At 39.1% G+C, this 15,740-nt stretch overlaps 1 protein-coding gene across 4 annotated transcripts; it reads right to left on the reverse strand.

Annotated features, from left to right (window-relative positions):
• Positions 1–777: 777 nt before the first annotated feature.
• On the reverse strand, positions 778–15,041 carry DCUN1D5 (defective in cullin neddylation 1 domain containing 5). 4 transcript variants are annotated; one of them, XM_059820254.1, is made up of 9 exons: positions 14,933–15,041; positions 14,273–14,310; positions 12,092–12,178; positions 9,576–9,646; positions 9,097–9,188; positions 3,187–3,295; positions 2,989–3,093; positions 1,998–2,100; positions 778–1,239 (listed from the first exon to the last, which is right to left on the reverse strand). In XM_059820254.1, the coding sequence occupies exons 1-9, from the start codon at positions 15,016–15,018 to the stop codon at positions 1,184–1,186; spliced, it is 747 nt and encodes a 248-aa protein (XP_059676237.1). In that variant the 5' UTR covers positions 15,019–15,041; the 3' UTR covers positions 778–1,183. The 4 variants fall into 4 exon arrangements, with proteins under 4 accessions (XP_059676237.1, XP_059676248.1, XP_059676226.1 ...); XM_059820265.1 differs by lacking the exon at positions 14,273–14,310 and having other exon boundaries at positions 12,092–12,174; XM_059820243.1 differs by lacking the exon at positions 14,273–14,310 and having other exon boundaries at positions 12,092–12,183.
• Between the last annotated feature and the right edge of the window lie 699 nt (positions 15,042–15,740).

Below are 15,740 nucleotides of genomic sequence, written 5' to 3' on the forward strand. Positions count from 1 at the left end.
CATTCTGTTTTGGTTTCTCACATTTACTCGTTAAAATCCCTTTCCTTCTGAAGGGTGGCATCGGGCCTCCTGGGCAGGAAGGCTGAGTGACAAATTTCTACTGTATTTAAAGGATGCCACAAATACTGAGCACCTAAAAGGGCAATCACAGTAGTTATTGGACTCAATACATGGAGTAACAGGGTAAAACTCAATAGCCTGTTATATACAGGTCAAAGGTAGGTGATTTAATAGTCTCTTCCTGATTTACATTATGAAAAGCATCCAGGGAGATAAAAAAAAGTCATGTTGTGAATGCTTCCAGTCTAAAACACATAAGCAGCAAAGCTTGAAACCAAGTCTTTCCAGCTTTCCCTTTTAAAAATATAAATTGCACTTTTTATACAAAGCAATCCAAAGTCTAAATTGTAGTAAAAATTTGAAGCTGCCTTACTGTACCAGAGAGTATCTGTGTTCATCATCTGAAATACAGGCAACTAGTTTTCAGCCATTCTGCATATAGAGCCATATGCTCTCCACCTTTCTGCTTTAAAAGGGTCTGCCATTAAATGCCATGCCACTGGGTGGGTACTGAACAAAAAAGGAAAAAAAAAAAAAAAAAAAAGAGTTTAAGGCCTTTATCTCCACAAGGAGCTGAAAACTGTGGCACAACCCATGACCAATACTGAATACGCAGATTAGCACACTCCCACCCAGGGCTCAAAAAAAAAAAAAAAAAAAAAAAAAAAAAAAATCAGTCATTCTTTCTAATGTTTGTCACACAAGACAATCATACCATCAGCAAGCAACAGTGCCAGTTAAGCATTTTTAAGGTCTCCAAAAATTCATAGCAAAGGGCACTTCTGAGAAAGATAATCGTAAAGATTTGGTTTTAAAAATAGACACCACACTCACATTCAAGGGACATTCTTCACTTTTAGGCCTTTGTCACAAATCTGAATCTTTATTGTTCTGAAATAAATGCTATAAACATAAGACTCAAAACAAGAACTCCAACTTTCAGTCTCAGAAAAGGTGTGGTTCAATGCCCATATCATGTGTAACAAGAAAATTTCCTTAAAAAGGAAAAAAAAAATTACTGTAAAGTCTTTCTTAAGAATGAAAATGCAATCCTTTGTTTTTCTCATTAGTTTGTGTACAGGTGGGCACCAAAAAAATTTTTGCATTTTCTTTTGAATTCTTGCTATGATGCTTGACGAACTTTTTGCCATTCAACAAATTCATCCAGAAGTACAGGCCCTGCAAATGGATGAAACTTGGAGTTATATTTGCCAATGTCTTTCAAACATCTTCTCTTAAAGTATGAATGTTAAAACTATTGGTCTAGGTAACATCCAATGTCAATCCTCTACTCAAATACTTATTAAGACTCAAAGATGACTACAATAATTTCAATCCAAGGGTGGCAAAAAGTGCACAAATAACACTACACAGAACTATGGAAAAAGGTGTTCCTGACATCTGACAGGTCCACTGAACTGAAAGCATAAAAATAAGGTTATATTGTAAATATGCACAACTAATTCCTTCTTCCTAGAGCTTTCAAAATTGCACGTAATTAGAACACGGAACGAAGTGGGATGCCTAAGGCAATTCAGTCATATTATGATTGACTATCAGCCAGGTGTAGAGTTCAGCCCCAAGTACCAGCAGCTAGGCTACTTTATAGTTACGCTAGTTTATTATATATTAGTACAAAATGAGAATTTACTGTTTATAATTCTATTTACAAGTCTATAGTTTCATATAGCAAGCAGCTTCACTAGATCCTCAACTGAATATAAGTTGGCTCAAGTACACCATCATACCCCTGACATACTACTACAATTAATATCTGCAGTTTGAAGATGGATGGTTTTCAGGATAGTTTTTCTATGCATTGTTGGAGAAGAAATGTTTTATACCTTACAGTATTATTTCTGTTACAGAAATGTGTTTTATGCAAATTGAAAATACTGAAATAATAGTTGAATAAGCAAAATGTTATGAATACTTACATGCGCCATCTTCATCATAGTTGCTAAGATCTGCATGGACAGTTCTGCTGAACTCTAGCACATTGTACCACTGATCCTTGTTCATAACTCTATACTTCGATTGCTAGGGAAAATAATTTCAGAACATTAAAATGTCAAGTGACATTTGGTAATGCTGCATCTCATTTCTCTCATTTTATCTTCAAACAGTTCCTAATAAACAATTTAGTGGGTAACTAACAAAGAATTTAGTGGGTAACAACGGCTACTATTTCCCTGGTTTTCCATTTTTTAAAATACTACACATGTACATATTTCATAGTTCTGAAACCATATGAAATGGTTTCTTGAAATATCAGAGCAAAATCAAAATACCAGGGAATCAGGAAGTCATCACTCTTAAGCTTCAAAAACTGGTAAATTTTCTTCTTGCCCTGAAGTGGGGCATACCTAGCTCAGATATATTTCCAGAATGAACAATTCAAAAATCTTCTTTCCTCCAGGGTACGATACAGTATGATCATAAGGACATCTACTTTGCAACCTTAGTACTGATTTAAAGCCAGAGAATAGTCTCAAGCCTAGTATGCCACACAACCTACACACATCCACTTTACTAAGTCACTCGCAGCTGAGCTGACCAAAATCTTCCAGAGACAGCTAGAGGTCAAGGTACCTACATACTGTATCTACACAAAGCAAACTTGAAATTCAGTACAGATGCAGCTGAAAGGACTCCTGGGGCTCTATTATTTAATTTTAAAATTTACCTGTATAGTCTAATTAGGACGGAATTTTAGTTGCCTTTGCTAAGAGGAGGGGGCGTGGGGCACAGGGAGGGAGAAAAGGATCTGTGACGCATACAAGAACATCACTGTTTCATAAGCACATTGAGCAAGGGAAGAGGAGCAATACGGATACACCCTTGAGCAAAACAGCACAAACCCTGAAATCTTTTCACAGAACAGCCCAACTACTATGCCATCATTCATAAAGTCAAGGAAACTTGTACCTCCAGGTATTGATAAAATACTGAAAACAGTGGCCAAGTTCTTCCAAGCAGAAGAGCTAACATGGATTTTGCAGTATCAATATCAAGACTTCGCTGGTCTTTATCCTAAGGTTGAATAAAGAAAGCACAAAACCCACTCAAGTACAAGCTCGTTGACTAATTAAAATAAGAACTTCTCTAACATTCCAGCAGTCTTACCCTTGCAAAATCAAAGGCATATCTGTAGATATTCTTAAAGGATGAAATGTCATTCAATTGTGACCGCAAGAAGTCAAATTTACTCTGTAATTTTTCTGTACAGTCACACCTTAAAATAAGAAAAATAAATGACGTTAGAAGTTCAAAACAAAACATTTGGACAACAGAAAAAAAAGCCAGCAAACAAAAAATTAAAATCACCAAAATGCAATGATCAGATGCATAGGAGTAATACTATGAAAGTGACTTAAAGAACACCAAACATGCTCAAGGTTTGCAGCTTACTGAAATGATGAATGCCTGTCTTCTGTAAGCAAGTTTTTTGAAAATGTATCAGTAGCATCATACAAAGTCTCTGCTTTACTTCTCAAATAGTAGACTTTTTATGCCATATTCTGCAATTTATATTCATACCCAGCACTATCTTATCTTTCAATCACCATGAAAGTTTGGAGAAAACAGTATTCAGTGTGCATTAAGGTGGTAAAATCCAGCTGTAAATAAGGGCTTTATGCCATATCTCTTTGGAAAAAACCAAACCCTAAACACACACTTCAAGACCACATATTTACGAGTGGCAGGATTGAGCAGGCACTCTGCAAAACATACTAGTCTGCTCTTGTTTCATGACTGATAAATGCAAGCTCTGATAAGCCTATCACCTGGATTAGTCAGTAGCTATTCAACTGAAAACTCACAGGCTGTACGAGAATGTACAGGTCTGCTAGCTGACAGGATAACACTTGGTGAAAACAACCCCTTGGAAGAAAAGAAGATCTCCACATATTTCACTTAGCAAGGACTTTTGTTTCCAAATAGAAAATGGGTTAGATTCACCAACAATGGCAGAAGAGAACGTAATTTACACATGCTAATCCCCCACGAAAGACTCGTTCAAAAGAACAGTTGTTATATTATATCACATTTTATTCTTATAAAATAATAGCTGTCATGATTTAAAAAAAGAAAAATATTCCACCTTGCTCTGTATCCTGCGTGGTAGAAACAACACTGTCAGAAATGCATATAAATACTTCCTTTGGTAACGTGTCCCCCTCTGGCAGCCCACCTCTCAGAGAATACATTTGCACTTTTAACAGCTCCTTAGGGACTTGTCACGGCAGCCCACAGCAAGGGCCCTTTGGGACTACCACAGCAGGTTGCTGCGATGCTGTACTTTGATGCTGTACTTGGCCCTCAGCTGACACATCCTGTTCCTCAGGCCCACCAGCCTGTGCTGGCATGTCTGTCCCTGCCCCTCTCAGAATGTGACTCGAGAAACATAGCGGTTCCAGCTGATGGAGCCTTTTGTTATTTCTTACCTCTAGCAGCATCTACCTAAAGCAGTACTGAGTCCCAGCCAAGATCTTGTTAAAAAAGGTTTGGTAAATTTAGCTAAAGATAGAATTACTTTTGTCTTCAGCCATCTAATTGGTCTATGTATTTTATCATTTAACCCTTAGAACAGTATTATGATATGCTACAAAGGCATCTCATTTTATACTCAAATCTCTTCTTTCTATGTTCAAACCTTCATACTGCAATAATATTGTTCTCTACATTTGAGGACAAATCTACCTATTTACACCTAACTAAATGCTCATGTTGTTAGTGTACTAATGACATATATAAACTACTTAAAGTGGGTTTACCACACATTTTGTCAAATATAATTTGACTGAGATTATTTACCATACCATGGATAAACACAAGTTTCAGTACGTTTAAATTTCTTACAAAATATTTTGTTAAAATTGTTCAAATAATAATAAAGTACAAAGTAAAATTCCTGTTATTGTCTACTGTACTATTGGCTATATGTATTTTAATGCAGAAGTGATTCTCTTTAAAAAGTTGGTATGAAGATGTGCAATTATTAAGCCTCAAGACTCCTGAGCTATTGTCAACCTATTTAAAACCAAACAGTCAAATGGATCGTACTCAGACAGGCACCACCCTCTGAAGCCCAGTGCAGGGACATACCTCTTTTAAAGCCATTTAAGGCATTACCACACCTGGCCACTGAGTTTCTTCACACTAGTGAGGGAAGGAGCTGTCAAGCTCCTCTCTATTAGAGACAGATATAGCTGCTCGTGTGGCCGCACCATAAACAAGATGACTGAGGTCGCCCGTACTTAGAATAAAAAACCCAAACACTGTTAGGAAGATTAAGTCAGAACAACCTTCTAATTAGCACAAGTGAATTAACACCAAACTCCTGTACAAAGACTAGCAAAAGATGTGATTTCTTGAACTGCCTTTACTGAAAGATAGCATTAAATAAGATTACCTCAAGATCAACAAAACTAGACATTAGCTTGCTACATTCTCTTCACATCCCTACATCATATTTACAACAAAACTTAAATTAGCACCACAAAGCAGTCCTATTTTAATTTCTATTGAGGTAGAGAGTTCATTTGAGGCATAGCTAACATGGACAGAGTGATGATGCAATAATTTCTACTCAGATACTCCAATGTTTCATATTTCTTAATTATTCACACATCCTTGTCTTTTACTAAAAAGAAAAATTAGTAAGATGTCTACAAACATTAAATCAAAAGCATTTAATAGTAGTATATAAAGTAGTTTGAAGATCTTTTAATCTACAAAAGAGTTCCCCTGCCATCATCCAGACCTCCAGATGGACAAAAGGAAATTATATCCATCTAGCCCATCCACTCTCATCAAGCATTGAAACAGGATCTTCTGAAATTTAGGTTCCATGTTATAACTGGAGCATACAGAGGTCCAAGGAAGTAATGGCTTAAGAGAGCAAAAGGGACATCTTTTCCATGCCCTGACAATGCTATAGTTTCACTATGTCAATTGATTTACAGGTCCGGAGACCAGAAATTATTTCGATTCCAGTATACATTTGAATGCTATACTGGCATGAAAAAAAAGAAATTACACTGTGCTGTGTGTTAGCCTCACAAACATTAACACAAAGAAAGCAAAAAGCTCGTTGGAAAAGCAGCTGATATTAGGCTATCATTAAAATCAACCCAAATAAGTTATTTCTACTAATAATTCTGCAAACAGCAAGAAGTTACAAACCTGACTTTCCTGTCTCTCTCATGTGGTTTCTCTTGTACCTAAAAATGTGAGATCATGACCTTCTATTTCCCTCAGTTAGAATCTAATTTGGCTCTCTCCCCTTTACCTGGTCACTCATTTTCAAAAGCTCAACTTTAATGTAAAATTTGGCTCAAATTCTAAGGTTAAAAAAAGATGGGAAGTATTCAGACAATACAGCTGCTTATGCCTCACTTCCTTACACATGAAATTATTTGTATTTACCTAGTTCAAACAGTGAGTTCTATGAAGTTTAATAAAATCATGAATTGTAATCCTTTTTCCTTCACCCTCATTTTGTAACTAGATTTTTTTTCTTTGTAGGTCTGTAAAGCCTACAATTGACAAATACATGAGTATACTTCTCCTTTAACTCAGATACGTAAAGTTAAATGCTCAACTCTAAGTTATTCACCCTCCAATGGCATTAAAGCAAGTATAGATAAACAGTCACTTCCTGAGGGCTATTCATTTCGTCCTAAGGAGGTGTTTAAAATAGCTGAAATAAATTGCCCAGCAGACGTACTTGTTTCTTTCTGCCGACTAGGAAAAGAGCTTCAGGTGATTAATTTAGATCCCAGCTTTTTTTTTTTTTATATATATATATACACACACACACAGAGCAGAATTCACCCTACCAACACGATATGCTAGAAACCTCACTTACGCAGCTTAAGTTCTTTAAGTCTCATAAGCTGGTACTTAGTGCTTGATCCACCTTAACTTTGACAGTGTATACCTTACCACGTATTTATTTTTCTCCTCCTCTCTAAACAACAAACTCCATCAGCATATCACAAAAAAACACACACAAAAAGAATGTCACTTCAAGATTCAGGCACCCAAATGCTGGCACCTAACTGTAGATTAGACTTAGGTGTCTAAACTTCAGGTGTTGCCACTCATAGAGGTCTAGCCAACCAACCTGTAAGAGCACCTCAGGTGACCAGTGACTAGGTTTTAGGGCAAACTGAATACCTCCCTAGGCTCCACTACACTGACTAGATCTCCAAAGACTGCAGTAAGAGTTTCAGAAATCCAGCTCTTATATATAAACCACACATCTAGGTGTCTTACTACGGAGCCAAATCCCACCCAACCCAGTTCATGCCATTACCTTATGTGACATTTCACATATTTTAAAATAAGGATTCTGTAACGTAACTCTGACTTAGAATACACTCTGGGCTTTTAATGTAATTTCTTCATGCAAAAATTTTAAAAAAAGCTGTGTAAGAATGTGATAATACTCTATTGCTTTAAGAGGGTAAAATCCATCTCCTTCAAAACTTCCTTCAAACCTTTCAAAAGAAACTAGATTCCCCCATTCCAGATGGAATCCCATAATATGATCCTCCCTTCCCAGTAAGCACAAACAGCACAAGTCTACAGATTTATATTCTCTTTTTAAGCCAATGAATCTTGAATTCCTTTATATGAGTGTCACTGCTTCATCCAGCTGCTTAGTCTACAGCCTGCTATTAGAGCACACCCAGGGGAAGCAAAACATACAGGTTAACGAGTTTAGGCTTAGGCAAGTGCTCGGATCACAAGTCTGTTTATATAAAAATGCACAGCGGTACCATATTTTCTGTCTTAAACACATTTAGCCTACAGACCAGCTCTGTTCTTAAAAGAACCAGAAGATTCCAAATCACAGCAGATTATTAGAAACAAAGTATATAATACTGGCTCTGAAGAGGTCCCTGATTTCATACATCTTTGTGCTTGCGTTCTGCTAGACTGGCTAACTCTTGAGCACTTCTATTTGGGCATAAAAATTAAGTACTTCATAGAAGTGACCAAATTACATCCATTCACTGCATCTAAAAATTTACGCACCCAGAATTTAATCTCTGTCATCCTGAATTTCAGGCAATTTAACCATTCCAGTTCTTACTAAATTTAAGAGCTTCTGATAGTCACAAAACAATCAAGGCATCTATCGGAAGCCTGATCCCAAATCAAATTAAAATTTGCACAAGAGAGTCAGACCGGAGTCACTTACTCCAGTCTTGAATAACCAGAGGGTATCTGCCCAATACAATTTCCCAAACCAATTCACAACTGATAGAGCAGTTGTGCCAACTCCGAGGGTCAAATCAGCCCCTCTTTCCCACCATGCTGTAGCTGCAACAGTAGCTCCCTGACATTTCTAACATTGAATGCAGTCTCATAACAAGTCACCCGTAAAAACATTCATGTACCATAAGTAGTTTCATGAAGAACAAACAAAAAAAGTGACAACTGAACTAAGTCTCACAAACAGCTGATTAGTTTAATGAAAGAAACAATCTCTTTAGGCAGAGCATTAACTCACCAAAAATTCTGACAAACAGAAGGAGCAAGAAATTTATTTATAAATTGAAAAAGTGTTATTTAACCTAAGCATTAAGCATGGCTTCTGACCTACATCTAATAAATAACACTAATAACCAAAATTATTATCAATGCAGTCCTCATCCATAAAGCCTAGAAATCAGTAAAAACTTTCGAGAATACCAGTGCTGAGATATGCTTATGGGTATCTCCAGATCTACTTATTTGTGCCTGCTAACTAGAATGATATTTTAACTTTTTTTTTTGTATGAAGAAGAAGCCACCAAAACCTAACTTACTAGGGTTCGGCAAAACTTAATTTGAGTGAACTCATCAGATTCACAACTTGATGAACAACAATAGCTACTTCCAGTTGTTGACTGAGACTGGACCTAAAAGCAAGAGTTTCTGTGTCTTATTGCCAATGCACAAGAAACTGAAGGCAAGAATAATTAAGCTACTGGTACAAACAAAGTTAGAACACTATTACATATGTAAAAACACTCTTACTGTAATGAGGTCATTCCTTTTAACCATTCTTCCTTGGTAAAAAATCCCATGCTTTCAGCCTCTAGTTTCCAGGCTAAAACTAACATAATAATCTAGGAGGAAAAAAACAAGGGGAGAAAAAGGATTCAGTATGTAAGAAAAGGCTGATTTCTAGATGTCCAAGAAGAAAACTCTAAGCATTCAAACATTATAGCAATTGTTGTACATGCTTGCACTTTATATTTGTTACCATTTAATAATTCAGCTATGTGCAATCTTTCCCTTAATTTCAGTTCTGAAAATGAAGCATTACTATAATGAAACAAAAAAAAACCTCACACACCAGCCACACATAATTGATGTATTCAGCTGAAATATCTTAGAACAGCTCCTAAAAGCAGGAAGATAAACAACTCTTTGCTTACTGAAGTTTTACACAGAACTTAATCTTATCCAATACCCTCTTTTAAAGTGTTACTAGTATCACGCAAGAAACCTACATTTTCAGGCTCAACACCGATGTCTTCACAGAACTTTTCCATTCCTTCAGGCCCCACCACTTCATCGGGACCTGTAAAACCAAGAAGAAACCAGACTGAGATCTGAGTAACATTCACTGCTCATAAGGGTTACACACAACAATAATTAGACTATATTGCACACAAGCTATCTTTAAAAATACCGAATTACACTATTAAGTAGCTTTTATGTTAAAACCATTGTACCAACTGCAATGTGGAGACATGTATGTTACATATTAAGTATCACCATGAACTCAAAGCAAAACTAAACCAGAACTTCCACGTTGTGCACTGCTGCCCCACAACAGCAGACAAGCTATTTTAGTTTGTGTATGCGAGTTTCCAAAAGACTCCAGTGAGTTCGCATTGATATAGCTTAACACCAATAATAGCAGCAGTCAATGGGTTTTTTAAGACAACTTGGGTACCGCTACTCTGTGCTGAAGTTACACTACCATGTTCTTTCTTCAAAGAGTTATTTTATCAACAATAAAAAAAAATAATTCCGTCTGAGCTACTATTACAGGTATTAACTCTTTCAATGGTGTTAACATTACGGGTTTGCACTAACACAGAAGAGAATGAATCTTCAAATAACGTAAGGTTAGTTTTATGATGCTGAGTAATATGAGGAGAGTGATAACAATAAATCAGAAAAATGCTAAGCATGTTAGCCATGTACAAAGCCGGAAAAGGTTTGACTGCAATGAAAATAACTTGATTAGGACCACAACAGTTGGTGTTATGCTGTCACTTTTCCATTTTAACACTAAGAAAGCCTCTAAAAAGCAGCAAAAAGAGCGTATTTGAAGAGCACATACAGACACACTCCACAATGCTTTGTTTCTCTGAATCTCTCTCTGGTTTCAGTTATTTCTGCTAAGCCTGTTCCAAAAATGACTCCTACTGGGCAACCAAATATTATTAGAAGGCCTGTTGACACGCTATTTTGATGTGTCTTGGATCATTATGTTAACACTGTTTTAGTGAATATGAACCCATGTAAAAGGTAAAGGCTTTATTTTCCACAAGAACATGGCATTTTACATTTTTTTGCAAATTTTTCTATTTATACATAGACAGAACAGTCTTTTTCCCCCCCTACCTCTTGAAAAATGTTGCAAAGAACATTTCACCTAGGTAAGCAAGGCAAAACAGTGCCATCTGGTTTTGAGAAGCCCTTACATAGAATGTGTTAAAAAAATTGCAAGTTTAAGTTATGAAGAGAAACACATACATGGGTTCACTGGTAATGACAACTATAAACTTGAATCAGTGTTTTTACCCCAGAAAATGTACAATTCATGTATATGTGTGTGTATAATTTTCTCTTTTAATGGAAACATTTAATTGCCTATGAGGTATAATTTCACGGGAATTCTATTTTATGCTAGAAACATGGTATATTTTGATTACTGGTTAACTAACAAAGTATAACCTCCTACATTCAGTTGTTGACTCAACAACAAAAACAAAATTTACAGGCCTTAAAGTTAAAAGTATGTGCAGGTGCATTTATCAGAAGAAAATTAATGGAGAATTATTATCTTCCTCAGAAAGACTCTTTACTCCAAAAGAGTATGCCTCAAACCTAAGTTAGAAAGCAGATTACTAGAATCAAGAGTAGTTCATCACTGTGGAAAGACTGCAAGGAAAATATCAGTTCTGATAAATACACTCAAACCAATTGCCGGCAGAGAAATCATCAGTAATTTCATACTGGCCATTAATGAGTTTTGATCACCAACTAGTTATGATGGACAAGCAGTGACTAGACAAGAAAAGAAATTAGTAACAGTTTACAGATCCTGAATTTCTAACCATATAATTGGTAAATAAATGGCAGTAACAGTCTAATAAATTCTGCAAAATACACTGCATATTCACTGAAAGCAACTATTACTTGGATAGCAATTCTGATTTATTTGAAAGAGGCTGCTTCTAACACTTTTGAATGAAACATTTGTTATTTAGAATATAAAAAATGTTAGGACAGATTCTCAGATGGGAAAAACAGTATAAGCATCTATTATTTTATTTTGTAAAATAGAAAACCAAGAGGCTTAAATCATGAACTATTTCCTTATGCTTCCAATTTGATTATAAACAAGATCTAGTTAGATAAATAAACTTCTCTGTAAACTACCTCTCAATGTCCTGAATTCTACTTGTCCATGTCAAATCAAGAAGTAGAATCATCCAGTATAGCCTGGTTCAACACTGTACTGTCCAACACCAGTTATTTCATTTTAAAGAATGACATGGTAAGTTATAAAGCACAGAGTAAAAAAGAAAAAGTAAAAAAGAACAAATACTGAAAAGGTGATAGTAAAAGCTATACTAATTCAAGTGTGTGTTATAAGGAAGCGAATATGGACATATTTTTTATGTCCACATCAGCATAAAAAAAGGAAAATGCAAATAATATTTGATGTATTTGTTTTTTTTAAACAAAAAACCCACATAATTTTAAATATTAATCCATTGCATATTACCTGCATATTCATAAAACCAAGCCAGGCACTTTTTGCTTGAAAAATGTTCCTCTCCACTTATTACTTTACCAGAGGCTTGTGATCTGCAATAGCTTATAGAAACACAAGGATGATAAGTGTTACTTTAATATGAGAAATTGGAAATAGTTTAAAGTTAAATTCCAAATTATTTATTATTAGTTCAAACTATTTAAACTGTTTCATGAAGTCAATATACAACAACAATGAAGCTGAATTTGTTAAAGGGTGACTGTCATCCTATTTCAACACTTGCTGGAACATAAAATTATCTTGAAATACAACCCGCTCGTAGCCCAATTTATTGCAACTATTACTTTTTCTGAAATGCAAAAGTACTGTTATCTTGTAGATATTAAGCCAAAAAACCCACACACAGATGGTCAAAATATCACTACTCAGTAATTCAAATGCCTTATTACCTACTTATGTTTATACATACAGACATTTAAAGTTACGTCTCTAATAAGCAGCATGATCTTCAAGAGTGCTGAATATGCACAGGTCCCATTTAGGTCAAGAGGAGCTACAGAGTTTGACATATTTAAAAGTCAGGCTATTTATATTTAAGCATACAGATTTGGGAAGAAAACTCAGTCAATTTGTTTACTTTAAGCATGTAACTAAATATCTGTAAATTCTATAGATGTTTGGTACACATACCAGAATAGTAATACACAATCTATGGTAAGGCTAAAACTGCTTAGCACAAACAGCTTCCCCCCAACATTGTCTTCATTATGCGACACACAACCCAGTTGCCTAGGAAGTAAATTTTCATAATTTGTCATTCTTTAAAAGAAAACATAGAACAACTGATTTCTTCCAGTAAAAACACGGACCACATGAAAGAATCTTTAGTCAGTAAGGAGTTACGGCATGTTTTCTATGCACACTCCTTTCAAATACAAGTTACAGACTTTTAGAACAAGCTAAGATTATTTCTAAAAATGAGGTGAAAGTTAATCGTATGAGATGATTTAAAATTATGCAGCTCCTATGTTACATTTAAAATGAAAATGTCAAGCAGGAAGATAATAGTTAAATTCTGAGAGGTGGTGAACAATTTTAACTCCCATGTATTGCTTTAAGCTTCACTGGAAAAGAAAGCAACACTCTCCAAAGATGAAGTCTTACGTGCTGAAAGCTAGAATTAAAGATGTGCTACAGACAAACATCCATTAAACTGCCATTAAAAACACAAGTCACCAGAAAGAAAGAGAGCCATGCAGGATGCTATTGCTTGTTGCTTTTATCCAGTTTAACAGATATCCATTTGTAATCACTGGTTTTATTATATTGTTATATAAGAATGCTATGTAAAAAATGCTCATGTATCTAACATTTTGTGATCAGCTAGTATGAACTCTCATTTACATCACAGTTTTTGCCCAATGACTGCTAGCTTCCTGTAGAGACTTTTTTTTTTAAAGGAGCTTTCAAAAGATTTTTTTTTTTTTAAGTAAAAGAAATTAAGATCATAAAATTTTGGTGAGCAGTGTTCAAGAAAGATGAACTGAAACCGGAAGAAATGCAGAGAAGAGCTATGATGAGCAAAGAAACTGAAAATCAGTATTACAAACCAGAAGAATTTAGCTTGTTTCATTTAACAAAATAAAGTATGAGAAAACACAAGTGCTCACTCCAAATATACTAAGGCAGAAGCATGAGGGAGGACTGTTATATAAAGGATAATGCAGGCACAAGAACTGGCTATGAATAAATGTAGACCGAAACTAAAAGATCATTAATGACCACAGAAAGTGAGCTCTGGAACAGTTATCCAAAATGAACAGTCATAACAAAATAAAAGCCTGTGTACTTCCAAGTTCAGGCTTGGTCAACCTATGAGAAAGGCCATTATACCACAGTTTCTCGCAATAGCCATTCCTGTAGCGCTGATTTCGTAAGTCCTTTGTGTTCTTATGTCCTCAGGACGTTTGTCATAACTACTGGTTTACTGACATACTTAACAAGATCTAATAGATGAAGAAGGCATACAGTTACTTTAGGGAAGCCATGCTGGAAGCTCCTGTTACACCATACTAATGGTTTGGCATTCTAATGGTAATTTTTGGGCATCATGGCATAAGTGGTCTTTTTATAGTAGTTAATGAACAAGCTCCTTCAGACTCCTGTATTTATTAGAAAAACCTTTCCTGATTCTGTTTTGAAGTGTGCTGACCTCTCCTTCCATTTCACTGCAAAAAAAAAAGAGACGATTTAACGTAGACACTCTGAGTATTGGCAACCTTAAAGTGAGGAGAGCTGCCTACCCCAGGCCAGAGGTTAGAACGAACATGGGGAGAAATGCTGGCATGGGCCCTAGGGGTACGGTGGAAGGCAAAACCAGCAGGAGACGGGAGCAGGTCCGCAGTGTTTCTCCCGAGCGTGAACACGCCAAATGCAGACGCTGCAACCCGCACGACGAGCGCCCCGCACCCGCGCACCCAGCCACCGGGACGTGCCCACCGGCGCTGCGCCAGGCGGCCAAACACAGGCCACCAGCACGACCGAGGCACTGCGCGGAGCCGGCCGGGCCCCACACCGCCTCACCGTGCCCGCCGCCCACGGGGCGAACCCCAGGCACCCTGGGCGCCGCGGCCGTCGCACAAAGGGATGCCGCAGCCCAGGGGCACGCGGTGCGGAGCGGAGCCGCCGCACGGCCGGGGCCGCCAGGGCCCTCCGCCCGCGGAGGAGCGGCCCACCCCCGCGGCCGCTCGCCCGGGACGTGACAGCCGGCGACAGCCGCCGCCGCGGGCCCGGCCCGGCCCGCCCCGCCCGCCGCTGCCCGCCGGGCGGCGCCACGCCGCGAGACGGTACCTGCCGAGTTTACATTTCTTGAGGCCGGTGTCGTCCGCCGCTGCAGCCGCCGACCCCGAGGACTTCCTCTTCTTCTTCACCGGCATCGTCCTGCCTCGGGGCGGGGGCCGCCCCGCTGCCGGGGCCCGCAGCCGAGGCCCCCCCGGGCTCACCGCCCCCCGGCCGCCGCCGCCTCCCGAGACCGGAGGTGAGGAGACGAGCGGAGACGAGAGGAGCCCCGTCCCGCCTTGCTCCTCCCCACCCCCGCCGGGCCCTACCGCCCCCCCGCTCGCCGCGCGGGCAGGCCCCGGCGCCGCACCGGTGCCAGAAGCGGGTGTCGTGCCCGGGGCGGGAGCGGGGAACCGGGCGGTAGCGGCTGCTCAGGGAACGGCGAGCGACCCGGACACAGACACCGCGGAGCAGGAAGTGACAGCGCCGCCGGGGCGGATCCGCCGCTGGGGCCCCGCCTCCTAGTGGGCGGAGCTAGGCTCGCGCCCTGCCCGCCGTGAGGCATCACCCCGCCCTCGGCCCCACCCTCCGCGTTGTCGGGCACCGCCGTACCGGGCCGCGGCGGGGGGGACGAGCGGTGGTACCTTGGCCGGTCAGCTGGCCCGGCCCGGCCCGCCGCGGGGACGGCTCTCGGGGCCGTTTGCTCGGGCGGGTGGCTCTGAGGGCGGCTAATGGTGGCGGGGGGGGCGCGAGTACGAAGATCCGGGGACGCGTGGCTGTCGCAGCGCGTGTTCGCAGCAAAATAAAACGGGGAAGCGTGAACCCTTCGTCACCGGTGCCCGCCGAACGGCGGGAGGCCAGCCCGCCCGCGAGGCGCTCG

This window comes from Gavia stellata, chromosome 1, assembly GCF_030936135.1.
Source record: "Gavia stellata isolate bGavSte3 chromosome 1, bGavSte3.hap2, whole genome shotgun sequence".
Classification (NCBI taxonomy): domain Eukaryota; kingdom Metazoa; phylum Chordata; class Aves; order Gaviiformes; family Gaviidae; genus Gavia; species Gavia stellata.

Coding starts and splice junctions, on each gene's coding strand:
- DCUN1D5 (XM_059820254.1), bottom strand. CDS start 15,018: ATGCCGGTGAAGAAGAAGAGGAAGTCCTCGGGGTCGGCGGCTGCAGCG. Junction 9,647..12,091: donor TTGGTTTTATGAATATGCAG/GTAATATGCAAT, acceptor TTGGTTTTACAG/GTCCCGATGAAGTGGTGGGG. Junction 2,101..2,988: donor TATTTTATCAATACCTGGAG/GTACAAGTTTCC, acceptor TATTTTCCCTAG/CAATCGAAGTATAGAGTTAT.